This window comes from Carassius carassius, chromosome 21, assembly GCF_963082965.1.
Source record: "Carassius carassius chromosome 21, fCarCar2.1, whole genome shotgun sequence".
NCBI lineage: Eukaryota > Metazoa > Chordata > Actinopteri > Cypriniformes > Cyprinidae > Carassius > Carassius carassius.
In genome coordinates, this window is record NC_081775.1 from 7523716 (window position 1) to 7551028 (window position 27313).

General features: G+C 38.8%; 1 protein-coding gene across 2 annotated transcripts; it reads right to left on the minus strand.

The window, feature by feature from the left end:
- Window positions 1-26634, minus strand: LOC132097437 (rho-related BTB domain-containing protein 2-like). 2 transcript variants are annotated; one of them, XM_059503151.1, is made up of 10 exons: window positions 26302-26634; window positions 13724-13925; window positions 13430-13533; window positions 12927-13112; window positions 9574-10526; window positions 5979-6097; window positions 4799-4949; window positions 3603-3691; window positions 3343-3448; window positions 1-1120 (listed from the first exon to the last, which is right to left on the minus strand). In XM_059503151.1, exons 1-10 carry the CDS (start codon window positions 26361-26363, stop codon window positions 912-914), a joined length of 2181 nt encoding a protein of 726 aa, XP_059359134.1. In that variant the 5' UTR covers window positions 26364-26634; the 3' UTR covers window positions 1-911. The 2 variants fall into 2 exon arrangements, with proteins under 2 accessions (XP_059359134.1, XP_059359133.1); XM_059503150.1 differs by having other exon boundaries at window positions 13430-13551.
- Between the last annotated feature and the right edge of the window lie 679 nt (window positions 26635-27313).

Here is a 27313-nt window from a genome sequence, read left to right on the forward strand (position 1 = left end):
AATATCTGCCTCCACCCAGCCAATAGAACCAAGTCCCTGCCCTACATTTTTTCCCTTTTTCCCATAATCTATTTTACTCAGAGTTGTCTTAATTCAGAAGAAAAGTCACTACTTCACTGCAACTTTAAGTCTTGTATTTTGTCTGTACGGTATGCATTTTGAATGTCTCTTTCCTGGCGATGTTTTTCCATTGTAAATGGCATTTTCTGTGGAAATCAACGTTATGCCAGATGCTGCCAATGGAGTTTAACTCACACTGAACCCACAGCATGGCTATGGACTCATGCGGTTCTTTGGAGTCATGTGCGCATGTGGCCCTCAACGAACCATTATTAATAATACCTTTAGATATTGAACGGTGGACACCATTTGAATCTTGAGGACATCAGTCTGTTGAAGTGGTTTGATTGTAGATTATGTTTGCTGGCTGCTCTAAAATGTTGCTGTGTTCTAGTATTTCAGAGCTGAAAAGCACTTAATAGCATTTCACGTTATGAATGTGTGCAGTCCTGCCATGTACAATATGTTCCTATACAGATTAAGATACGGTTATGTTTGGGGAATCAATGCTGAGCGAAGATTGTCTTTTGACAGCAAATTGAGCAGTGCTCTAATACCGCAGGATGTGATGTCACAGTAGGATGTCAAAGCTGATTTGATGAAAAATCCAACCAGTAGAAAGACTCAGCAATGTGCTTTTAGTCAAAGCCTTGTGTTGCTTAAACTTGCGTTCTCCATCCTGTTTCATTTTTGCTTGTTCTTCAGCAGCTAAAAGCAGGGCTTGGGCATTTTGCTCAACTGAAAATGTGAATAGGTCATCTTTATAGAGTCGAAAAAGGCTATCATTCCTTGTTGTGTGTTTATATCCCACATTTAGGGCTGTTAGGTGGGTCATTCACCCTGAGAGCCGATCAGATGACTGCGGAAGAACCAGGAGAAGACGGAGAATTGGAGGACGTTGAAGACGGTATATTCCAGAAGAGCCACTTGCGTTTACATTGCCGCTTTTGGTACAGGTAATCTTCCTTCTCACGCTCTTTGCGCGCCCGCTGGTAGTGATCTTCTTCCTTTAGATACCACACTGGAGGCCAGCGATGTTTTTCAAAGTGCTCCAGGTTTTCTGCAAGACAGAATGAGACTGTGATACCAGCTTAATGCAAAACTAATTTCAGTACTGAGATAACTGTTTGGTTAGAGACGCAGTCAGACTGGGAGAAAAAAATTAAATAAATCTCATTATGCATATTTTTTTCTTTGCTTTCTATCAGTCAGTATGCTTTGTTTGATCAAAAATGCAATAAAAACACTGTGCAATATTATTACAATTTAAAATTACTCGTTTTATTTTAATTTGAGTGTATTCAAGCATAAAATATATATATTATTTATTCACTTTTGATCCCCTTTTACTAAAATTACTTTTTTTTTTTTAAATAAATCTTACTGACCTAGAACTTTTAAATGGTTGTGTATATAGGACAAATTAAATGATTAAATGATGCGTCCCCCAGGGGTCAGTATTAGGTCCAAAACTGTTTTTACTTTATATCAATGATATATGCAACATTTCAAAAACATTAAAAATAGTATTATTTGCAGATGACACTAGTATTTTCTGTTCTGGGGGAGATTTGCATGAACTACTGGGGAGGATTACTTCTGAAATGTGCAAAATGAAAATGTGGTTTGATAGAAGCAAATTATCAATAAACTTAAGTAAAACCAAATTCATATTATTCAGTAATTGCAATAAGAATACACAGGTACAGATACCTGTAAATAGATGGGGTGGGCATTGAAAGAGTAAATAAAAATACGTTTCTTGGGGTAATAATTGATGATAAAATAAACTGGAAGTCACATATAAAATATGTTCACAGCAAATTGTCAAGGAGTATTTCTGTACTTAGTAAAGCAAGACACATTCTGGACCATAAATCACTCCACATTCTCTACTGTTCATTGATTTTTTTACCATATTTACATTATTGTGCAGATGTTTGGGGCAATACTTATAAATGTTCAATACAATCACTATTCATATTGCAGAAAAGAGCCATAAGAATAATACATAATACTGATTACAGAGAGCACACAAATTTACTTTTCTTAAAATCAAAAATATTAAAATTCATTGACCTGGTTCATTTTCAAACAGCACAAATCATGTACAAAGCAATACACAAAAAACTTCCTGGAAATATAAAAAAATTGTTTTTTAACAGAGAGGGGGGTTATAACCTGAGAGGAAAGTTTAATATAAAACATCAGCGGGTACGTACAACAATAAAAGGTTTTTGTGTTTCTGTTTGTGGAACAGTTTGGGTGTGGAGGTTAAGCTATGTCCAAGCATGACCCAGTTTAAGAAGCGGTACAAACATATGGTTTTCACAAGGTATAGGGAGGAGGAAGGGATTTAGCAATCGGTAAATAATTTATGTATTTGTTTTCTTAATTAATTTATTTTCTATTTTTTGTAGATAGGTATTATGTAAATATGTTTATTAGGGAAAACTGATTGTTTATTGAATAGTGGAGAAGGGGTAGGTTTTAATAAGCTTATGCTTCATCCTACTCCTTTTCGGACATGTTGGTTTCATATTATTATCATTAATTGTTTGGTTTGTTTGTCTTTTTTTTCAATTTACTTTCTTTTGTTACTTGTTTTATGTTTATGTTCGAAATAAAGCATCCATTCATTCATTCATAAATATAGAAATTGTGTTCAATATTAAGAATATATTCAGAGAATATATCTTGAATTAAATAAAGATTATTTACTCATTATCACGTTGCTCCAAGTCCATTTACGTAGTTTTAATATTAAAGAACATATATACAGTATAAAATGTACATTTAGATTTAATAATTTCATAGACAGCATCAAATAATAAAAATGTAAGCTATCAAACCAACAAAAATATATAAGACCCAGTTCGTCTAGCGCAATACACGTAGCAAGGTTTTTTTCTTTTCTTTTTTCTTTTTTAGACAGAGATAGATATCCAATAGATAGTTTTAGGTCAAGTTATTATTATTTTAATAACAATTAAAAAGAAAATAAGTAGATAGAATAGAAAAAGAATAGAGAATGATAATGTTAGAGGGTCAATTTTTATGATAAATAAAAATAAAAAAAGTAGATAGAATAGATTAATAATACAATAAACATGATGATTTTTTAGCAGTTTCAATGACTAATGCAACTTATTTAGATTAAGAATTTAACGTCTGTAGCAGAAAAAGTTGGCTAATGAAAACAAGTGAACAAACGATTAATTTTGAAGTTAAAATAAAATTAAAAACTGGCGTTTCTACTGATCTGAGGGGCTGTTGAATTACCTGTAGATTTGGCCTTCATGTCACGAGGGAATTTGCGACAGACTCTGTTGTAGTTGGTGCAGATGTGATGGAGGCACCAGCTGGTCAGCTGATGAGCACAGTGGAACTAATGGAAACAATCACACAGAAGAAAACACTATGGAGAAAATCAGACATGTTGAGATGCGTCCCCTCCAAGACCTCTGAACAACTAGTCTATTTGGTTCCTAACCACTCCTAAACAGAGACTCCCTCAGTCTGTCTGTCAGTGGTATGCTTACCTGGGCCATGTCCAGATAGAGCAGAACATCTCCATCTATATCTGCTCCCATCATAGAAGCTTCTGTCAGTACCTTCACAGTGTACAGCTCTAGGACAGAAACACAACACTTATAAAACAACAGAATATGTCACCATTATTTTCGGTTTGTATTCTTTGTTAATTAATGACTGACATTAGATAAAGACCCAAGTGGTGAAAATCAAGTGTTTAGCACTGTTTGCATGTCTGTCTGGTGTTTTAATGTTTAAAGACAAACCATGTGCAAATTCATTAGTCAACACTATGGCTGAGTACTTTCTGTTTGCAGTAAACCAAAAAACTAAAAATCTTAAAAACGCAGTTTGAAACCTGGAAGACTTATCCACCAGTGGTTTCTTCAAGATTTTTCTATGGGGTGTTATAATGGGGTTTATCCAATTTTGTGTGTACAGACACTGACATCCCAAACTGTCTTGTAAGGTTATTTATTAGAATCACATGCTTTCAAATAAACAAAACTGCTTCCATATCCATGTTTTCGGTTTGGGTATATGCAGATTATGTTGTATTGTGCAGTGTTTAGCTTTTGCTTACACTTTTACATGTGACCGAGTGGAGGCGGGGATTAATTTGCATATTCAAGCCATTAAAGGCATTAACAATTTATTTTCACATGGAAAAAAGGTTTCCATGTTATACTGTACACTATGTTATACTGTACAGAATATCAAATATGAGTTTTAAGGGATTCAATCAGTGCCTGCAGATTTTGATCATTAAATAATATTTACAAATATTAATAAATACTGTAACAAATAAGTTGCTCATTGTTAGTAAAATTTTGCTTCATGCATAAATATTGTAAATATGAATATTGTTAATGGGACCTTATTATAAAATGTTACCATAAACTCTTATATATCTATATATATTATTCATTCATTAAACTGTTTTTGAATTTTTGAATTATACATTTATCCAGAGCAACTTGCACTGAATGCGTTATAAATATATATAATAAATTAGCTTCACATGATGCAAAAAAAACACCCCTTAAGCATGGTAAAAATCACTGTAATTTGCCACCTGAAGTGACTTGCATTGTAATTCAGTACAAAAGGACACATGTTTTTTTCAGTCATTGTCTTGGTCCTCAACTCTAGTTAAAGGTCTAAATTTACACAGGATTTGGTTGTCTCAGGTTCATTTGTGTACCTGTCAGCGCTACCAGGTGAGGCAGACAGAGACGGTTTGCAAGAACAATGAGTTCCATGGCATCCAGATCTGGTCGAGAGCAGAAGCAGCCAGTATAGAGATACTCCAGCACAGCACGCATGCAGCTCCGCGTAGTGTTTGGAAACAGCACCTGATAAAACACAGCAACAACTCAAAAAGGCTTTTTCAGGGGAATTAAAACTCCGTGTTAAAGAACAGTACGATTACAGTATGCCGTCTTCATTAGTAGAGAACAACTTTAAGCTTATGTTAACATTCTGACATACAATGAGGTCCAAAAGTATTGCATAAGCACTCCATGTTTTTATGTCTATGTATTTGTTTTGTCCTACTAACTTGACAGCAGAAATCAAGCAGCATGAAATCCACAAGTTAAATATAAAAACCTAATGTTTACATTTTTTACCATGATCTAAAAAACACGAGTTTCAATGGATGCAAGAATATCTGACAATCATGTCACAAAACTACTTATTTGATTAGTGTCCTTGAAATTGTGCAAAATCTAAAATACAGAGTATTTATTTTCCTTTATTATTTTCCCTTTTTTTAATTTATTGATTTATTTATTTGTAATCCTAAAAGTTCCAGTTTATTTACAGATGTAAATGTCAATTTTGAAATCTCAAATTTTCATCATGGTTTTAGATATTTGGGCCCCACTATATATGTTGAGAATACTAATTTGTATTGATTTTTCATACTTGGTAAGCTTATTTATTATTTCAAATTGCTAGATATAGCATTAGAAATGAAGGGATAAAACCTGATCAACCCAGATGTTAAGAGGAATTTTCTTTTTATCTCTCAAAAATAATGTTACTTAATTCTAAGAATAAAAGGTTTATTATTGCTTTAATTTTAGTTTATTATTATAACCCTGGTTGAACATCATCACAAATGTCCTATAATCTCTATTTTCTCCAGATATTACACAATTAAAATCACCCACTTAGTTATTTACCTCCTATTCTTTCCAATTTGAATACATAAAAATCACTGATGTTCATCAGGTTCCTGTCAAAAATTACATTAGTTCATGTTAGACAAACTGAAACTATACACAGTGTGAACATTACAATACACACCACAAATATAATCTTTAAAAGCTCAGTGTTCACATTGGTACTGGTTTAGAAATATTGTGGGTGCATTGTACCTCTTTTGTACAACTCTCCACAAATGGTCCACCAAACATGGCTGCCATCCAATCACAGCTCGAGATAAGCAGCGGTTTATGGGCCATGATGGTGCCATCATCCAACCTGAACACCACATCTGCAGGATAGAACAGACCAACTTCTGTAGCTTTCAAATCACTATTATAATAATACAACCTCAATTCCAGATAAGTTGGGTTGTTTTGTAAATATGCAAATGATTTGTTCATTCTCTTTAACTTTTATTTAATTGACAAAAGTACAGAGAAAAGATTTCTTAAGTTTTCACTGACCAACATGTATTTTGAAAATATGAGCAAATTTTGATTTTGATGGCTGTAACACATTCCAAAAAAGTTGGGACAGAGGCTAAATAAAAGTGAAAGTGTTATAGAATATTTACGTTAATCTATTTTGAAACCCTGTTCTCAGTAAACAGGTGAATTGGTAATACTGTAGATCAAGGTATCATGTTTGGGTATAAAAGAAGCATCTTAGTCTTTGCAAGCCAAGCTGGACTCATCACTGTGTCAAATTTCATGAGAGCAGTGTCAAACAAATAAAACATTTTTGCAATGCAAAATTGCAAAGAATTTAGGTCTTTCACCAACTACCACGCAAAATTTTGTATATAAAAAAAAAAAAAACGATTCAGGGATTCCAGAGAAACCACACTACATGTGGGGCAAGGCCCTCAGATGGCATTGTATAAGAAACCGTCATGCTGCGGTGCTAAATATAGCCACATGTGCTCAGGAGTACTTCAGAAAACTGCTGTCACTTAACACAGTCTGCTGCTGCATCAAGAAATGCAACTTAAAACTCTGTTTCTCTAGGAGAAAGCTATACATCAATTCCATGCAGTGATGCTGCCGGGTTCTCTGGGCCAGAGCTCATCTCAGATAGTCAAAAAGACAGTGGAAAGGTGTGCTGTACTCAGATGAGACCACATTTCAACTTGTTTCCGGGAAAAATTGATTTTGAGTTCTCAGTACCAATGACCAAATGGACCATTCAGACCTTCATCAGTGACAGATGCAAAAGCAAACATCTGTCATGGTATGAGGGTGCAACAGAGCAAACAGCATGGGTGACTTGCATAAAGTATGTGTGAGTCAAACTCTCTAACCACTAGGCCACAACTTCCCCAACTGTTGATGTGAAGGTTGATGTGACACAATGTTAAACATGCCTCTGTCTCAACTCTTTTGGAGTGTGTTGCAGCCATTAAAATCAAAATGTATTCATATAAAAAAATAAATAAAAGAAATTTAAAAAAACCTTTACGTTGGTCAGTGAAAACTTTGGAAATCTTTTCTTTGTATTTTTGTCAATTAAATAAAAGTTAAAGCAACTGCATTTGTACAAAATGTCCCAATTTCTCTGGAATTGATGTTGTAGATCATATCATATAAAGATACTCTACTCTCTTGTAAATCAACATACATAGGGAAACTGATGCTGAAATGAAGTGATCATCTTGACAACTTAAAAGGCACTTTGTGACAGTGGCTTGACATTACATTCCACTAAAGCACAATCATAGTGCTAGAGTGAAGGATAAATAAATAGAAATGCTCAGTTTTTATGTTTGGAGAGGGAAATGCTTGGACAGAATTGCAAGACAGCTTGATGTCCTCCAAACCCTGAGAGCGCAGAAAAACACGATACATCCGCACCGGTTCTCTCTATCAGAAGACCGAAATCCAGCTGACAAAATATGCAGGGCTTGTTTTTCTCTCTGGGGGTGAATAATTGAGCTGAAGTAGAGGGGGAAATAGCTTGAAGGGACATTCTGCTTAAGCTCACCTCACATTTGTGAAAAATGTGCCTTTGGTTATAAACAATACTGGACGACCTTCTGCTAGATTGTGCCCTGTACATTCAATGTGTGCAGTTTTCAAAAATGGTTTTTGTTTGCTTTTTAATATACACCTGAAAATGAACCCTGTTGAAAAATCCAGCTGGTTAGGTATGTATTGATGCATGGCTGCTGGTCATGAGCTGGTTTATGCTGGTCATGTGCTGGTCTTAATCTGGTCCTGAGCAGGAGCTAGTTGCTTAGGACCAGTTTAGGACCAGCACATGACCAGCTAAGAACCATCTTAAACCAGCTCAATCCAGCAGCCATGCTTCAAAACATACCTAACCAGCATATGCTGTTTTTCTCAACAGGTAATGATAATGTATGCACAGTTAGTGTAACTGACAGATATACAGTAAATAAGGTAAGTTCTATTTGTACCATTTCGGTTGGGATTTAAATGGACATATCAGGAATTGGAGGATGGTGAACTAAAAAGCACACTAAATTCCATTACATTTAACCCCCTAAACCTCATTTCCATCAGGGTCATGGAACCAATGTAACCCTACCCACTCTACTCAAACCACTCCAAGTGGGACTCAAACAGGCGTCTCCTGCATGGGAGGCAGTGCAGTAACAAGAATGTTAAAACTGTCATCCATTATAGTACAAATGCTAACATAATTCACAATGCCAATCACAGTAAATGAAGAAAGTATTTTTTTCACTTCTAAAAGATGTAATGAAGGGGTGTAATGAATCAGTGGTTAAAAAAAATAAAATTCCCACTGTAGACTTTATTTGTGTTCCCAAATGACGTCTGCTTCTCTAATCTCTGGGAGTTCAACACAGGATTCACAAAATGCTTGCTTTTGAAAGATGGCTCAGTACCCAGTTTATTTGGACCAGCTGGCTCCAATAAATCTCAAACTGTAAATATGATGAATAATAGATGTTCAAGTTTTTTATGGAACTATGGCAATTTACGTGGTAGAACAATCACAACAGACTGGGCTGTCTGACCAATCAGAGAAAAGTAGTTATCTTAGAACTGCTTTGAATGAGTCGTGGAAAAAGATGTGATATTAAATGCATATTTTGTGTCCTCAATACAGTGTTATTAAACTTTAACTATTAATATGTTTATAAGCAACTGAAAAAAGCACAAATGTCAGCGCATGGCAAAATTTCTCCAGAGTCCCAAAACAACCTCAGACCCCAGAGGGTTAAGTTTCCTAAAGTATATTTTCCAAAGTGTTTGATTATCATTTTAAACTTTCCATTTCAATGACTTATTTCAAAACCATGGTTAAATAATCACTCAAGATCACCCAAAAATATTTGTGAGATGTCAATTTTGTGAGAACATTGCTTTAAATGTGTACTCCCATTTTTCATATACAGAAGGTTTCGTAGAAGATATATGATTTTGCCGCATATAAATGAAAATTGATGAACACTATCTAGAAAAATAGTGTGAAAGCATGCCATCTAACTAGGTTTATAATGCTTTTCTTTTCTGTAACATTTTGAATGCCAACATTTCATTTTGATATCCTTATTAGCTGTTTAGTTGAAATAATGGCCTCTAACCTTCTTATCAATTTCAGATCAATTCCATTTGTTCAACAGTCTTGAATTGTTCTATCAAAGACAAAAAGCTAATTTCATGTAAAAGCAAACTATATAAAAGCCCACCTCGTTAACCAACTACTGTAGTTGCTTTGTGGATGACCAACCCTAATAACTACAGTACCAAGCAAACATACAGTTCACATGCCTCTCACCAGAGAAGGTCCCTTTGGCTAGACATTCTTTCACTCGATTGGTGCGTCTCACGTGAAAGGCCTTGGTGATCTCCTGATTCATGAAGGCCTCATCGTTCAGAATATTGGCCACCATCATACGCAGGTCAAAAACTTCCAGCAGCTCTGCGATGTGGGCCACCTGCATTAGCTCCTTCTCCTGGTCATCTAGTTTACCTGTATACAGGTACCGCAACACCGATCGGAATGGACCAGGCTGCATTGAAGAGTCCATGTGAACAACTGTCATTTTTCTTGGGTTGAAGGTGATGGGGTCATCCACCATTTCTTCTTGGATGCTAATGAAAGCACGACTCAAGGCTGGGAGCAGACGACCACGACGATCTCCGTCACCTTTAAGAGTTCCATCACTGGTGCAGGCACGCAAGTTTGCTCTATCTCCATTGTCACTACTTTCAGAAACGTCAAAACTAGCTGCGCGCATTAGCAAATCGCGGCCAGAAAGCGGTGGCCCTCTGGGACGTTCTCGCTCCCGTTCGGTCTCCTCAGGACCCCGAGGTTCAGTCAAGAAGAGGTCATAGAACTTAGAAGAGGATGTGGCAAGGTAGATACGGTGGGCGAAGATCCTCTGGCATTCCTGGAGGACTAAGATGACGTCGGCACAGAGCGTGTCCTCTAACAGTCGACTAGGGTGCTCTTCGATATTACTGGGAGGTTCAGGAATGGTGATAATGGGTGGAGGGGGTTTAGGGGGAAGGAAGGGGGCTTGTAGGAGTGGCCTTTGAACATTTCGTAAATGCGACTTCCAGAATTGGAGATGACGACGGGAAATGAGGGCTGCACGTATAGCATTGTCGAAAACATCCTTAACCCCGAACTGAGCAACTATGCTGGCCTCAAAATAAGGGACGCCTAGTTCTTTAGCCACCTCACGTCCTTTCTCTGGTGCCATTATCTCATTGGGTTTAATGGGCCTGAAAAAAAAAAACACCATTATACTTAAGAACTAGCTTTCCCCAAAATCAAAATCTTTATTGATAATCATTTACTCACATTACCAACGTTCAAAACCAAAAGACTTAGCACACAAGGAAAGTGAATGGGCATGGGTCAGGGGTGTCCAATCCTGTTCCTTGAGGCCCAGTGTCCTGCACAGTTTAGCTTTAACCACCTTCAACAAACCTGCCTGGAAGTATCTAATTGCTGCATCTGAAAGCTGAAAATGCTGTCCGTGCATCTTTTAGGTAGGAAGGCAAGAAGGCATCCGAATCCTATGATAGTGTTACATCCTGTCTACTGAGATACCTTCATCTCATTGATTTTTGAAGGAAGCATATATGTATCCTTTACTGCCTATGATATTCCACAAGCTATGGCGTTCACAAGCCACACGTCATGTCATAAATTCTGGATCTCAGTTGCTCTCCATGAAAGAGCAGGATTTAGACACCCCTGGCATAGAGTAGGTGCAGTTGAGCTTCAAATATTACAAGATAGTATCATTACAACAGCAAAAAACTATTTCATAAATCTCATGCACAATAATATGAAGTTACATGGTAGCAGCTTTATGAGGAACAGACTAAAATGTAAGTCATTATTCACCTCCACCACTGCTCTCAAATTCCATTCATGTTCATACTCAACATGAGTATGAGTATACACAGAAGTGTGATTCTTTTACTGTTTTAGAATATTGTTACAGACTTTGTGGACTGTAGAATTGATGGAGACATAGGATGCATTCCACTTCGCCTTTAGACACAAACCCGTGAACTTCCCTAAGCATTTCCTTTTGGAAGAAACCCACTGCCATTTTGAAGTGTGTTCCACTTTGTGAAGTGGATGAAGGAAGTTTATATCGACAGACCTTTGATTTCGACCGAGGGAGCAAGTCTCTTTCCTATGTATATTTCAGAAAATTCCATAAACAACAGTGCAACACATGTGTGACATTTAATTTGTAGAGGAAATATTTTAATAATATATTATTACAAAAAACTTCATAGCAGGTTCCAAGTGATCAAGGGTTTAGAACATTCTAATTCAGTCCATTGCAAGGTTTTGGCCAGTAGTGAACACTCGTGCAACTCAATAACGAATAACGAAGTGGAATGCAGCCGTAGATTTAAGTGTTTCCATAACCCGTTCCTTGAGGCACCCCAACACTACATATTTTCAATCTCTTTCTAATCGAAACACACCTGAATCAACTTTCTAGATCATTAATGGAGACTCAAAGGGCCTGTTTACACCTGGTCACTTCATGCATTTTTTTTGATCGGATAGCCATCCGATCGTGAAAGGACCTGGTGTAAATGCCCTCAGAAACACATTCAAGACGGATATAAATCTGATCGCTCAAACCACTTCAGAAGGTGGTCCGGGTTCTATTCTAGACGAAACTGGACAAGTGTAAATGCATCTGGTTTTTGAAACCACATATGTTAATTTTACTCCTCCCAAAATGTTCAAATAATAAACGTGTGAGAGTGTGTTATAGGCTATATGACATTAGTCAGACTGTGCTAATGCAACACACATCGCTGCAGACGAGCAGCTGAGCATCTCTTCAGCAAGCCGACGCACAGACTGCAGCGAATGAAAATGAAAGGAAAAGACGCAAAAGGTCAACACACAATCATCTTCATTAAAAGTAGCAAGACAAACTTATTTTTCCAGTGCTGATGCCCTATGCTCTCCTATTGTGGTCTTTGATCTTGAAATAAGCTGATAATTAATGAAATGCAGTGCTTATCTTTTGATTTTGTTTGACGGGAACTCAAATTTAATCCATTAAATTTTATGGATTTATAACTGTTTTGCAATGACACATTTATTTTTCCAAGTGTAAATTGTAAAAATTGTAAACAAATCATAGATAATGGGGCGGCAGTGGCTCAGTGGTTCATGTAGGTTGTCTACAAACTGGAAGGTTGGTGGTTCGATCCCCGGCTCCACCTGACCAAGTGTCGAGGTGTCCTTGAGCAAGACACCTAACCCCAGCTGCTCCCGACGAGCTGGATGGCGCCTTGAATGGCAGACACCGCAGTCGGTGTGTGAATGTGTGTGTGAATGGGTGAATGTGAGGCAAATTGTAAAGCGCTTTGGATGGCCATGTGGTCTGTTGAAAGCGCTATATAAATGCAGTCCATTTACCATTTACCATATCCGATCAGCAAAAATGCATTAAATGACCAGCTGTAAACAAGGCTTTAGACTTTCAATGAATGAGTCAGATCAGGGAAACATCCAGAATGTGTACCGTTGGTTACCTCAAGGAACAGAGTTGGGAAACTCAGGTTTACAAGATACAAGTGTTGCATTTCTAGTATTAATGGCTACCAACAGTTGTATTTGCTGTCTTAATTTACCTGGCCAGTGGCCTGCGAGCTCTGTTCACTGCCTCCAAGTCAGCGTACCGCAGGTCGAGCTGGCAGCCCACTAGGATAACAGGAGCTCTGGGACAAAAATGCTTGATCTCAGGGTACCACATCGTCCTCACATGGTGGAGTGAGTTTGGGTTTGCAATGGAGAAACACAACACCACCACATCAGACCTGTTAGCAAACCAGAAACAACTCATTAACTTATACAGGTTAAAACTGATTAGTTTGCTTGGTAACCTTTTTAGGGTAACCTTTGACTTCTGCACAATGTAAGCTTCTATGGAATATGACAATTTATGAGTATTTACTCATCACCATTTTTCATTAGTACAAGTATAAATAAATAAGTTCACAAACCTTCACAAGAGTGGACAAAATATGGGAAAAAGGACAACATTAAAAATGAAGAATAAAAACTACCTAATCATTTATAAATTAGTATAAATTTAATTAATCTAGTGTGAATGAGAGTGGTAATCCAAGTTTACCTGCCATACGCAAATCTGCGGTCTTTGTGATGGTCTCCGAAAGTGTCCCAGAGACGCAAGGACACGCTGACATCATCCACCACATCCCTTGACCTTTCTAGAACCTGGCCGGAGAGACAGACCTATCACATGCATGGAGATTTACCCGAGAAACTGTGTATGACACATTTTTCAAAATGTTATCAGATTACTTATCAGGGAAATTATCGAAAGTAGCAACTATCACACGTTGCATCATCATTTCTTTCACATATTTATTTCATGAATAAGAATATAGCGGCATGCATTCCTCACCTCCTGGCAGACTCTGTACTGATCTATTGCCCAGACAGTGGGCACATGTGTGGCAAGTAGCTGGTACTGTGTAAGCGTTGCGTTACAGGCCCGGGCACAGATAAGACGGGTCTTTCCAACTGCATTGTCTCCAACCACCACACATTTGATAGTCTCGACATTTGGCCTCTCATAGTCCATGTCAGATTTCATAAAATGGTGCCTTTCACACACACACACACACACACACACACACACACACACATACACATACACATACACATACACATACACACACACACACACACAGACACAAACAATACAAATGTAATAAAGTGTTTATTCATTCATCTAAATGGATGAATGAATGAATGAATAAATAAACAATTCACAGAAACAATGGCCTTTCTATAATAATTAAATTTAGGCATTTTTAGTTCAAAAAATCTAAAAATGAATTTTTATTTACAATAATAACCTGAAATTATTAGAGTCATTAAGCATACTTGGTTACTAATGTAACCTCGGTTGGGAACAAGTACTACGTCCTGCTTAAAAGATGCTATGGGAAAAAGCCTTTTTCTCCTCAACTGAGGCATTTTTTCAATTACACAGTGAAACTGCATGGCCATTGGTTCATGCAGTGTATTAAAAAACAAACCAATGTCTCGGCAGTGGAGCTGCATGAGCCTATGGTGACAAAGCCCGCCAGAGCATGCCAGAATGGGCGGGGTCATCTTGCTACAGTATATAAGCAGGCGTTTCACTACAGGATCCTAAGGTTACTTTAACTGATGCGAAAACTGAGTCATGCAGCTACAAAGGATGACCTGGAATGCAGTACTCATTCCCGTATCTCAGGGAACCGAGCATGCGTTAGTAACCGAGTACGTTCCCTGTTGATATTTCCCTCATACTGCGACTTGCTTAAAAGATGCTATGGGAACCCAATACAATCATGCCATGCTATGGTAGAGGAATGACTGCATAATATAACCACCTTAAGCATCCAATGCCTATGGGGAAGTATAACAATATTCTAAGAAATCATTCCAGAGGACTCGTACAATTTTGCCACTCCCTGGGCCAAAAGTATTCAAGCAAACCAACCTAAAGATCTTGAGCGTGTTACGGTCAAGGACTCTGTCAGAACTGTTTCGCATAGCGCAAGTGTGCCCACTTAAGCAGAAAAGATTCTGGCCTGTGAGGCCGGGATGTCCAGGTTATAAAACCTAGCAAAAAACCCAGCCGGCCGCAGCACAGATCTCTGTAATGGACACACCGAGATGAGGCTACGAGGCTTGGCTTTTAAGAAAGTGCAGAGAGCACATTGACCTGCACTCTAAATGGAGTGGAGAGCACCTTGGGTGTATAACCATACCTTGTTTTCTGGACAACCTTGGAGTCGTTTGGCCCAAATACCAGGCAGGCAGGGCAAAGTGAAAGCCCCTGCAGGTCTCATATTCGCTTTACCGATGCTAGTGCTAGAAGCAGAGCAGATTTTACCGATTGGCCTGCAATAGGGGCACAGAAGGCCGATTGGCAGCTACGTATAGTTTGAGCATGGATGGGGAGTGTCCCTTATCCAGTAGCTCTTGCAGGAAGGACAAAACCACTGATTAGTCAGGGAAACGGGTCCCTTAACCATCGTTTAGGCACCAAGCGGAGAAAAAAGACCACTTAATGGGGTAGAAGTGTCTCATAGACGGGGCTCTAGCTTCTGAAAACACACACTCTGGGAGGCTTGTGGGCTCCCATCGAGCAGCCAAACTCCAGTTCGCTTGAGAGAGGAGATCTTGTCTCAGTGTAATGGACCAGGGGGCTGCTACAAGCAGCAGAGTTAGCTCTGACAACCAAGGTTGGTTCTCAGCAGGAGGAACTGACAGGCTCGACAAGAGATGTCAACAATTAATCGATGATAGATTAATTATCGATAAGAGATGCAATCGATTAAAGCAATAATGGTCGATTAACCTATTTAATTTTGGGCTGCGTGCGGCTCATGCGCAAAACAGTATATAAACATATATAAACATCTTTCATAATGTACAAATTAAGCTTTTAATGTGTTTTAATCTTTAAATGTACATTAAAATAGAAACAACACAAAGTTCTTCAACATGGAAAGCAACAGAAATGTTGTAATTAAGTCATTTCCCCAGATAATTGTTTCATATTGTGCGCTTTGAAGGGCTGCAGGACACAGGCCAGAAAGGCTATTCATTCCTACAACTTGTTAATTCCTTTCTACGACAACTGTTCATGTTTCATTAATTTTGTTCCTTAACCCATGATTTAACTGAATTGAGGGAACAAATTAACAAATCGAACGAATTCTTAATTCATTAAAAAATGGGATGCTTTAAGGAAAATGCATAGCCTACACAAGTAATAGGCCTAAATTTTTTTTTTTTTTTTCATAATTTCATTATATATATATATATATATATATATATATATATATATATATATATATATATATATACACACCATTTACATGGTAATGTTTACATTTACATGGTAATGCAATGTCTGATTTTAAAATGGGTTCTAAAGGATGAATTTTGAGATTTTAAGTTTTCAGTATATATATTATTTCTGATGATTTCTAAAATGTGATAGAGAAAAAGGCAACAAGGAAGTCGTTTTTTTAAAAGCCCATACTCAGAATTCGTGCTCCGCATTTAACCCATCCAAAGTGCACACACACACAGCAGTGAACACACACACACTGTGAACACACACCCTGAGCAGTGGGCAGCCATTTATGCTGGGGTGCCCGGGGAGCAGTTGGGGGTTCGGTGCCTTGCTCAAGGGCACCTAAGTCATGATATTGCCAGCCCGAGATTCGAACCCACAACCCTAGGGTTAGGAGTCAAACTCTCTAACCACTAGGCCACAACTTCCCCCATAAACTCCTGTTATAATTTAGATTTTTGAGGGTGCACTCTTGTCATAAAGTAATCTATTACTTTTCCTACATAATTTTTACAAAGAACATTGATAAAATATATATTTGGGAGTCTTAGACCTTTCCAACGATATATAGTTTGTCAAGATTAGATTAGATTTAATTGTAATATAGTGAAGTAAATGTAGGCGTCCCGTATACGGGACGGGGTGACAGTTAAAGGGTTAAAACAGAAGTGTGTCACGGAGCTCAATGAACAAGTTCACGGAAAGGAAAGGATTTTTTGTTTGCTTTATTTTAGAAGAGCACAAATTTTCTGTTTTTATTGTGAGTGTGAACAAATAAAAGAAAACACTTTTGCATATGATATCTTACTCCAAAAATATATATATTGTTCAATCGTGCTGGCATCTCGTGTGCACACACCCCACATATTCTAACAATTCAAACAACCCACTCTTCTGTTATGCCAATGATCATGTGAAGAGGATGATCTTTTCCGTCTATGCCAGGGGTAAGCAATGTCAGTCCTGGAGTGTCAGAGTGTCAGACATTCATATATATTGCGAATATGGAAACATTTGGATTTGTGCCGAATGAGACGTGAGCAACAACCTCCAAATAAATCTAGCCAAACCCACACTGGCTCTGTCCTAATATGCACGCACACATGCATTATAACAATCTAATGCACTGTAAATACAGGGTTTATATATATATATATATATATATATATATATATATATATATAAAAATATAAATTGACAATTTGACAACTGACAGCAGGATCAAATTAAGTACTGGTCTTAATACTCACATAAAAATGTTTGATGTGAGCAACAGTGTGTTTGAAGTGGTTCTCTGACTGCACAGCACAGCCACACACGGCACAGTTACATTTGAGATAATTTTTTTTAAAATGTCATAATGTCAGTTGAAAACATTGCAATTGTGTTTTAAAATACAACGAGTACCACAAAACCATTCAAAGAGGCGCGTTCAGCGGTCTCTGTGACAGGATAGAATACAGTCATCAAAGGTAAAATTATCTCAAATATACAGGGCTCACTTCAATTTATCAAATTATTATAATCACATCTGTTCATTTTATAATCCTGCTACTAGCATTATTCAAACTAAACTGATTTTGCACATCCTGTTATACCGGTGACTGTGTGGCGCTGCAATAGATGCATTTTGCAGCATTAAGGTTAACAATGAATCTATTAAATGATCTTTAATTTAAACGACGATCAATCATGGAAATGATAGAAAACTGACATCCCTAGGCTTGACACACTGCTAGCATTTCCAAGCAGTTGATGTGACGGCCAGGGCCATTATACAGGTCTGATTTACCCCGATATGTAGGTGTCCATGATGCCACGCATGGGATGGAACCCTCGGTTTCAGCCAGCGCTGAAAGGGCCGCATATGAACCAGGCCCAGCTGTAGGGCTGGTGATGCTGAGTCCAATCATCCTCTGGAACATTTTGAGAGGGAGAGTGGCTCAGATCTCGAAGGAGGCCGCAAGTAGGGGTCCTATGTAATATTAATTCTGCCTCCGACTGGGCCAAAATGAGCCAGTGGTCGTTGTAGTTGAGAATGCAGATTCCCACCTGCCTTAGAGGGGAAATAACTGCACCCTCGCAATTTTGTAAAAATGCAGGGAGCTAGAGACAGTCCAAAAGGAAGAACCGTGTACTGATAAGCCATTTCCTCAAAAGCGAATCTCAAGAATCGTCTGTGAAGGGGGTTATCGGAATGTTAAAATATCTGTCAATCAGGTCTAGAGAAAAGAACCAGTCCCCTGTGTGAATCTGCAAGAGGATCTGCTTCAGCATAGTGAAACTGAACAACCTTTTCATGAGGGTGTGATTCAGGTGTCTGAGATAAAGGATGGGCGGGAGACCACCATCCTTTTCGGAGACAAGGAAGTACCGGAATTCGTACTGATATTAAATTGCACAGTTTAATGGGTAAATGAATTTACCAGAGACAGAAATTCAACAAACACACACTGTTAGGCTTTTATTTGTGCACATAACTTGAATCAATCTGTGGAATATGTGGTAGATGCCTCATTCTACGGAATATCTTACACAGGCTTTTGGCTGATAAATTGTTTATGTACCACCAGATTTTTTTCGAGACACTCAAATCTTTGAATCTTTTCCCGAAACAGTCATAGGAAAGCCTCAGTGCTTCACAAGGCTTCATTTGCCCATACCTACCCCCCTACATATTTCATTGTGCGTAACATGATTTACACAAAGAGTGTGTCTTCTCTAGGTAGTGCTCAGGTTGTTCATAAATGCCAAAATGTGGCAAGGTCAGCTTTTAAAGTAGTTGGAGCATTTTTAATTACTCGTACTAGCATCTCACCTCCTTTCGCCATTAGGGGCATTTAGTTTGAAGCTGTGCTGCACAGGATGAGTGTATGACATACACTGATCATTCTGCGCATCTGTGGTTTAAGCAGAATGTGCCTAACGTATGCTACAGGGAGAAAGCATGTATGCGACAAATGACGTCAGAAAAGTGTACATTATAAATGGTTATAGTCTATCAATGAACTGAAAACAAATCATCCTCATTGAAAAAAACTATTAATTTTGACACCCCTAGTGGCAAGGGCTTGGATTAATTTGAATGACTGGCTGCACGGGGGCAGGGTATTAGTGAGAAATATAAGAGGAAACTTCCTCTCTTTTTGAATAATTTTCCCACTATTACAGAGGGCGGTTGCTAGGGCACTTGTACAGGCCCAAAATTTGCAACAAACACATATCCCTGTGCACCGGGTGTTGAACGGGGTGATAAGAGGCTTAAGAGGGGGGTGGTCCTGCCATAGCAAGACTTGGCCCCCTCCTGAGGTGCAAGTTCCAATGCTATCTTGGGTCGGGGTCCAAGGCACTTAAGAAAGGGGTAGCATCTGGCTGAGTGGGAATGCCCTTGGGTCTGCTGAGTCTTGGCAGGCTGAGCAGCGGGGCAGCAGGTGCAGGCTGAGTGGGCAGCTGAGTCGGTGTAGACTTAGGGCAACTAGGAGCAGCTGCGGAGCTGAAGCACTTTGGCAGGAAGTGTCACATGGCCTGGGACGACTTCTGTGCCTCCGCGAAGCGCTAAGCGAACCCTTCAACTGCCGGTCCAAAGAGGCCAGACCACCTTATTATTAATTCCTCGTTGTCATTATAATATGTACAGTACCAAAAGCCTTCAAACTGGACAACTTGACCCCAAAGAACTAGTTAATTATAGACTGAAAACACAGCAGCACAAAGCCCCACCCCCCATCATGTACACCTTCTACAGAGGCACCATAGAGAGCATCCTGTCGAGCTGCATCACTGTGTGGTATGGCGCCTGCAACGCGTCCTGCCGAAAGACTCTGCAACACATAGTGAGAGCAGCTGAGAAGATCATTGGTGTCTCTCTCCCCTCCCTCCAGGACATTTATGGAACCCGTCTCACCCGCAAAGCCCTCTGCATCGCAGGTGATCCCTCCCACCCACCACACAGCTTCTTCAGCCTGCTACCATCAGGGAGGAGACTGCGGAGTCTCAAGGCCAGGACCAGCAGACTGAAGGACAGCTTTATCCACCAGGCTGTCAGGAAGCACAACTCACTCCCGATCTTGCCCCCCTCTCCTCTTCTGCCCCAGGCACCACTGAACTATGAACTAATTTTATTATATGTCTTATTTAACATTCCCTTATTGTATAGTTGCATCTACATTTTATATTTTGATCTAGATTTTTAGGCTTTATTGTTAGTTATCTGTTTGCACCGGGGGTCTGAGAGTAACGCAATTTCGATTCTCTGTATGTATGTACTGTACATGTGGAAGAATTGACAATAAAGCAGACTTGAACTTGAACTTGAAAAAACCAGAGGTGTTAATTATAGGACCTAAAAACTCAGCATGTAATAACCTAGAACGCTGTCTAAGACTTGATGGCTGCTCTGTCAATTCTTCGTAATCAGTTAGAAACCTAGGTGTGCTATTTGATAGCAATCTTTCCTTAGAAAGCCACATTTCTAGCATTTGTAAAATTGCATTTTTCCATCTCAAAAAAGATTTCTAAATTACGGCCTATGCTCTCAATGTCAAATGCAGAAATGTTAATCCATGCATTTATGACCTCAAGGTTAGATTATTGTAATGCTTTATTGGGTGGTTGTTCTGCATGGTTGGTAAACAAACTCCAGGTAGTCCAAAATGCAGCAGCTAGAGTTCTTACTAGAACCAGGAAGTGTGACCATATTAGCCCTATTCTGTCCATACTGCACTGGCTCCCTATTAAACATCGTATAGATTTTAAAATCTTGCTTATTACTTATAAAGCCCTGAATAGTTTAGCACCTCAGTACTTGAATGAGCTCTTGTTACATTATAATCCCCCACGTTCCCTGCATTCTCAAAACCCAGGCAATTTGATAATACCTAGAATATCAAAATCAATGGCAGGCAGCAGATCCTTTTCTTATTTGGTGCCTAAACTCTGGAATAACTTACCTAACATTGTTCGTGAGGCAGACACACTCTTACAGTTTAAATCTAGATTAAAGACCCATCTCTTTAACCTGGCTTACACATAACACTAAATATGATTCTAATATCCAAATCCGATAAAGGATTTTTAGTCTGCATCAATTAGGTAAACCGGAACCGGGAACATTTCCCATAACACCGAATGTACTTGCTACATCATTAGAAGAATGGCATCTACGCTAATATAAGCTGTTTCTCTTTTATTCCGAGGTCACCGTAGCCACCAGATGCAGTCTGTATCCAGACCAGATGGTGGACCTAGAAAGGACCTCTACAGCCCTGAAAGACAGTGGAGACCAGGACAACTAGAGCCCCAGATACAGATCCCCTGTAAAGATCTTGTCTCAGAAGACCACCAGGACAAGACCACAGGAAACAGATGATTCTTCTGCACAATCTGACTTTGATCTGCAACATGGAATTGAACTGCTGGTTTCGTCTGTCCAGAGGAGAATTGGCCCCTCAACTGAGCCTGGTTTCTCCCAAGGTTTTTTCTCCATTCTGTCACGATGGAGTTTTAGTTCCTTGCCGCTGTCGCCTCTGGCTTGCTTAGTTGGGGTCACTTCATTTACACCGATGTCGTTGACTTGATTGCAAGTGATTGCACAGATACTATTTAAACTAAACTGAGATGATGACATCACTGAATTAAATGATGAACTGCCTTTAACTGTCATTTTGCATTATTGACACACTGTTTTCCTGATTAATGTTGTTTAGTTGCAAGCGCTATATAAATAAAGATGACTTGACCTTGTCTTCATCCTTGATCTCCATCAACATAAGCCACAAGTGGCGCTCGAGCACAACAAGACTGGCCACGGACCTCCCGAATGCCTGAGCAGTGGTCTTGATGGTGCGCAAAACCAGGTTCGTTGCATTTCTCAGCCCCCAGAGAGTCGCAGGTCCAGGTCAGACTCGTCCATGGAGGAGAGGAGCTTGGCCTGAAAGACCTGGAGGACTGCCATAGAATGGAGTGCTGAAGCCGCCTATCCAGCCAAACAGTAGGAGCTTCCAGTGAGCTCTGAAGGGGTCCTACATGGCTTGGATGGCAGGGCGGCCTTTGCCTTCCAGCCGGTTGCCGTGGGCGGGCAGGGATGGGCGGCCACTGACTCGTCGAGGGGAGGCATCTTCTCCTACCCCTTTTCTTCAGAGGCGTCGATCTTAGTGAGGGCGGATGAAGTGGAAGTAGGTGAGTGGAGTAGGGGTCGCCATGACCTCGTGAGCTCGTCATGGACCTCTGGAAAGAACGGTGAGGAATGCTGATGAGGGGACTGACGATGCACCGGCAGGAACCATTTGTCCAGACGGCTGAGAGAGGGCTCCTCTGGTGGAGACCACTCTTATCCCAGCACTTCAACCACTTTGGAGAGGATACGGAGGAGTTCGGCATCCATCCCAACTTTGGTGGTGCTGGGCGTGGATCAGCTACCGAGCCAGACAACTCCTCTGTGGCCGAGGCTGCCAATGACATGCTGTCATCGGGCAGCTCGCTGTCACTCCCCCCAAGTGAAACCAGATCGCTCATGCTGGCAGAGGGACGCTGATCAGGCTGGAAGGGGAAGTCGTGGCCTAATGGTTAGAGAGTCGGACTCGCAATCGAAAGGTTGTGAGTTCGAGTCTCAGGCCAGCAGGAATTGTAGGTGGGGGGAGTGCATGTACAATGCTCTCTCCAACCTCAATACCACGACTTAGGTGCCCTTGAGCAAGGCATCAAACCCCCAACTGCTACCCGGGCGCCGCAGCATAAATGGCTGCCCACTGCCCTGGGTGTGTGTTCACAGTGTGTGTGTGTGTGTTCACTGCTCTGTGTGTGTGCACTTCGGATGGGTTAAATGCAGAGCACAAATTCTCAGTATTGGTCACCATACTTGGCTGAATTTCACGTCACTTTCACTGGGTAAAGAGGATGGGGGAATGCCTCTGTGTTGTGAGGCATGTGGGATTTAAGCTTACATGAGCTCAGTCCTCTGCCCCACTGTTTTTTCCTCACAGGTTTCGAGGAGGAAGAAAATGGGTGGGCGCAAGGGGCGGTGTTGCTATCTGAAAAGCAGAGCACAGAGAGGTGAGACTGATGTTCTCAAAACCAATGGCCATACAGTTTCACTGCTTGATTGAAAAAAGCTTCTGTTCAGGAGAAAAAAAGCCTTTTTCCCATGGCGCCTTTTGAACAGTGAAGTATCAACAGGGAACTGAAAATTTTCTTGATCAAAACAGGAAAAAAAAATTACATTTCTAAGAATGAAACAAACAAAATTCCAATCCCATGACATGTCATAATAGGAAAATTCACTGTTGTTCTCACAAATCAACTTCCTCCATTCACACCTTTGAAAGTGATCTCTGTAATTGTGGAGTTTCAAAAAGACCTGATAAAGCATGTTAAGCAATTAGAACGGCAACACTACAACCCTACTGTCTCTGTATTATTGCCAATGGCATCTAATTTCAGTTGTGTACTAAATTTTTTACTTCCATGCAAATGAATGAATCACTTGCACCAACACAAATAGGCATACAGTTGATTCAAAAACATCCCATAAATTGAGTTTGGTCATCAAGGCAGTGTAGCATCCATAGAAAAACAGACCTTGTTAACTTTCAGAGGATATTCTTCAAAAAAATTTTGTTTTCCACAGAATAAAAAAGTTATACAGCTTGTAATGACATTGGGGAGAGTAAATGATGACAGACATATTGGTTTTAAGTGAATTATTCATGTCATTGTGAGGGATACATTTTTTAATTAAGCTCAAAGCTGTTACCAGCATCACCATCACAAAGCTTACAACGTCACTAGAGGTAAAAAAACAACAACAAAAAAAACACTGATGGGGTTACCAACTGGGTGATCCAAAAAACAGAGGAACAGATGCTAATGATAAAGTGCAGCTGGGATGAGATGTTGCCTTTGTTTTTGTTTTTTTGTTGCCCTGAATTCATCCTGTAACAGATGTGTTCCATTAAAGTTGTAGTGCATAAAGTGTGTATATACTTAAGCACTATTCTGTGCCATTTTAGCATAAAGAGTAAGAAAAGATTCAGAAAAGAAAAAGTGCAATAGAAATTGTGGAGGGGGTGGGGCTATCAAACTCTGACACTGGATGACAAAATAACACTATATAATTCATACGCTAGATGGTTGAATAAATACTGCATGAAGTGTATAGTGCATCACTCATTACACAACTCAGCTCTAAGCAGAAAATGTAGTCCTTCCAAAAATCAAAAATTTGTAATTTAGTCATCCTCACGTTTTTCCAAACCATTTCATATATATATATATATATATATATATATATATATATATATATATATATATATATATGTGTGTGAATATATATGTGAAATAATGTTCCATCTATTTATGTAAAAATGAACAACATACTTAGGCTTCTCTGACCTGAACTTAATAATATATATAAAAGAAAAAGTGATTTAAAGAAAAGTGACAAAAGTTTTTTGAATGATTAAAAACTTCTTGGTGACAAATGTGTAAAACCTTGTTTGAGTGATATTTGCACAGATTGGTAAAGATTTAAAAGGCCAATTAATAAGATTTGGGAGGCTGCACTGTGATCTTTACAGAGAGTATAATGATATTTGATGATTCTGGTTCTAAATATGCCTGACAAGATTTATCTATTTATTTATTTTATTTTTTGGTATATGAGGTATTATTTAGCTGAATTATATTAGAGGTTGTAATAAATCATGGTTAAAATGCATGATAGTCATTATTTATGCTCAGAAAGAATACAAATAAACATATTCTAATGTATGGAGAAAAAAATAATGCAGTAACTTTTGTTTTGATGCTTAAGTCCCACACATAGTCAGATAGCTAATGGTCATAAACGTAGGTGTATGACATATTTAATCAATATGGATGCATTATAAACAGTTCCATCACTTAGTGTTAACTGATAAAGTTGATACACTCTCACATGACAGAACAAATGATTCAATCACGAGCGCATTATCAAAAATACATTATATACTTTACCTTCAATTCTAAAAATAGGTCAGCATCGCAATCACTGTAGCCTCCATAACAGTGCAGGCATAAGCATTCTCATCTTAAGATTATGTAGCTCAGAAAAAGTCTACCATATGAAGTATTAAATTGAATACGAATAATATTAAGTTATGTACTGGTGTATTTTGTTACCTTGTTTCTTGAAAATGGAGGTGGCTTGTATAGCAGCACAGTCTTTGGTTTCCAAGGAAACTTAATTTACTCCTCTACTACTGTACCACAAGCTTTGGATATTAATGCAGTGTTGTTCTACTATTCTAATCTTAAATGGGTAAAAGCATAAAATTAAGGAGCCTCTTCTTAAACTGTCCGATGACTGATGAAAATGATCCATCCCACTCAAATCTAGAGCATAATCTGAAGTGTTATGCCTTGAGATATATAGCTACCATAGTTACCTAATGATTTACGATATTTGCAAGTAAAGACAGTAAGGTCAAACTTCCAAAGGGTGGTCAATTAAACCATTTATTTATTTACTCATTTTTATTTTATAATTTATCATTTAGGCTATAATTATTAGATATTATTAAAATATCTTAAAAAATATTACAAATAAAATAGGTAGATGTACTAATAATGCAATAGGTTATATAAAAAAATAAAACGAAATATTTAAATTGATTCAAATAAAGTGGCCTATTTTTTAACATTTAAAATATATTTTACACAATTCAGGATATGTATATGTATAATGGACAAATTAACTAAAACCACTGACACAAATTACTATTATTATTTATTTATGTATGGACACTCGAATGATACTGAAGGATGATACAGTCTATCCCGTTTGCAGTTACAGGAAACACTACAGCAGTAGCTTCTCTGCCATGTAAAACGAGATTTATTTCTGATAACTCTCACAGGACGGAAACATACAGCAGCATCCATTGGATCTTAACCGTGGTGCAGCCGCATTTTCTGAATGAAATAAAGTGTGTTCATTCACCGCCTCTGCCTTACTGCATGCTATTATGTAACCGCGGATGCCTCCTTGGGACTTTTAGCGTCGTCTTAATAAATAACACTTAATGTCTTCATAAAGCAGTAAGTAAATAGAGAGAGACACACACAGAGGCTGCGGCTGCTCTTACCGCATCACAGGGAAGTGCTGCATCGGCTCGGCCGATATGGGGAAGCGACAGAAAAAATGCATCGGCTGTGGCTGGAGACTGACGAAAGCTGGAGCTAAACTTCATTTTCGGATCAAGAAAAAGCGGCTTGGTATCGCTGCCGCCAGTCAAACCGCTTACGAGAGGAATTGCTCTTCGTTTCTCAAACGCCATCAGATGAATCGTTGATTTAGGGCTGGGGCTGTGAGGCAGCGGGACTGCTCTTGATGCTCCTCGGTTACCGTACGAACTCTACAACACAGGCACAGCAACACAGCTCTGCCCATTCACTGCACACGTACAGACACAGCAGCACTTCCCATTCACAAACACAAGCATACCACACACACACTGACTCCCTCTTCACTTGATTCAGTCGGGTAATGAGGTAATATTTGTGTTTCCTCTGATTTTTTAAGACTAAGTCCAAGGGCCTAATCTGGGTTTAAAGTACTGTAAACACCACCTGATTAAATAATGTACATTTGATACATGGAAAACATGGAGAATTTAGGCGCAAAATATGACACTACAGTAACAAAATATAATTGTTCGTTGTTTCGTTGACAAACCTCAACACCAGACTTCTGAAATCATGTTAAAACATGGGCTGTCTGTTTGTTAATATTTATAACATGACAAACAATCCTGATTTAAAGGGTTATTTAAGGTTAAATTAAATTTAGTAAGCTGAAGTCAATGCTAAATAAATAGTTTCATAAAAAAAATAATAATAATAATTTTGAAACAGAGAAGAGGTTTGGACTTAGATACAGTGTTGAATACATGTCATGACTTAACAAGTGCAATGCATAGGCTCTTACAAATCGCTGAAAGCAAAATCAACAAAATACAGCTTTGCAATGCAGATGTGACTAATTTTGTAAATAAAACATCTGAAATGATGGGAGAAAATTAAATATGAAACTAAAACTGCCAGTGTGTGGCAACATATCATGAGTCAGTCAATAATCCATTCAGTGGGTTTGCTGTG

Bases quoted from the DNA above. Each gene is read 5' to 3' on its own strand.
- LOC132097437 (XM_059503150.1), bottom strand. From the start codon at position 26,363: ATGCATTTTTTCTGTCGCTTCCCCATATCGGCCGAGCCGATGCAGCAC. The intron at 13,552-13,723 runs GTGAGGAATGCA...TGCATGTGATAG, and splicing joins AGTACAGAGTCTGCCAGGAG to GTCTGTCTCTCCGGCCAGGT. The intron at 6,098-9,573 runs GTGAGAGGCATG...TCTATCCTGCAG, and splicing joins AGCCAAAGGGACCTTCTCTG to ATGTGGTGTTCAGGTTGGAT.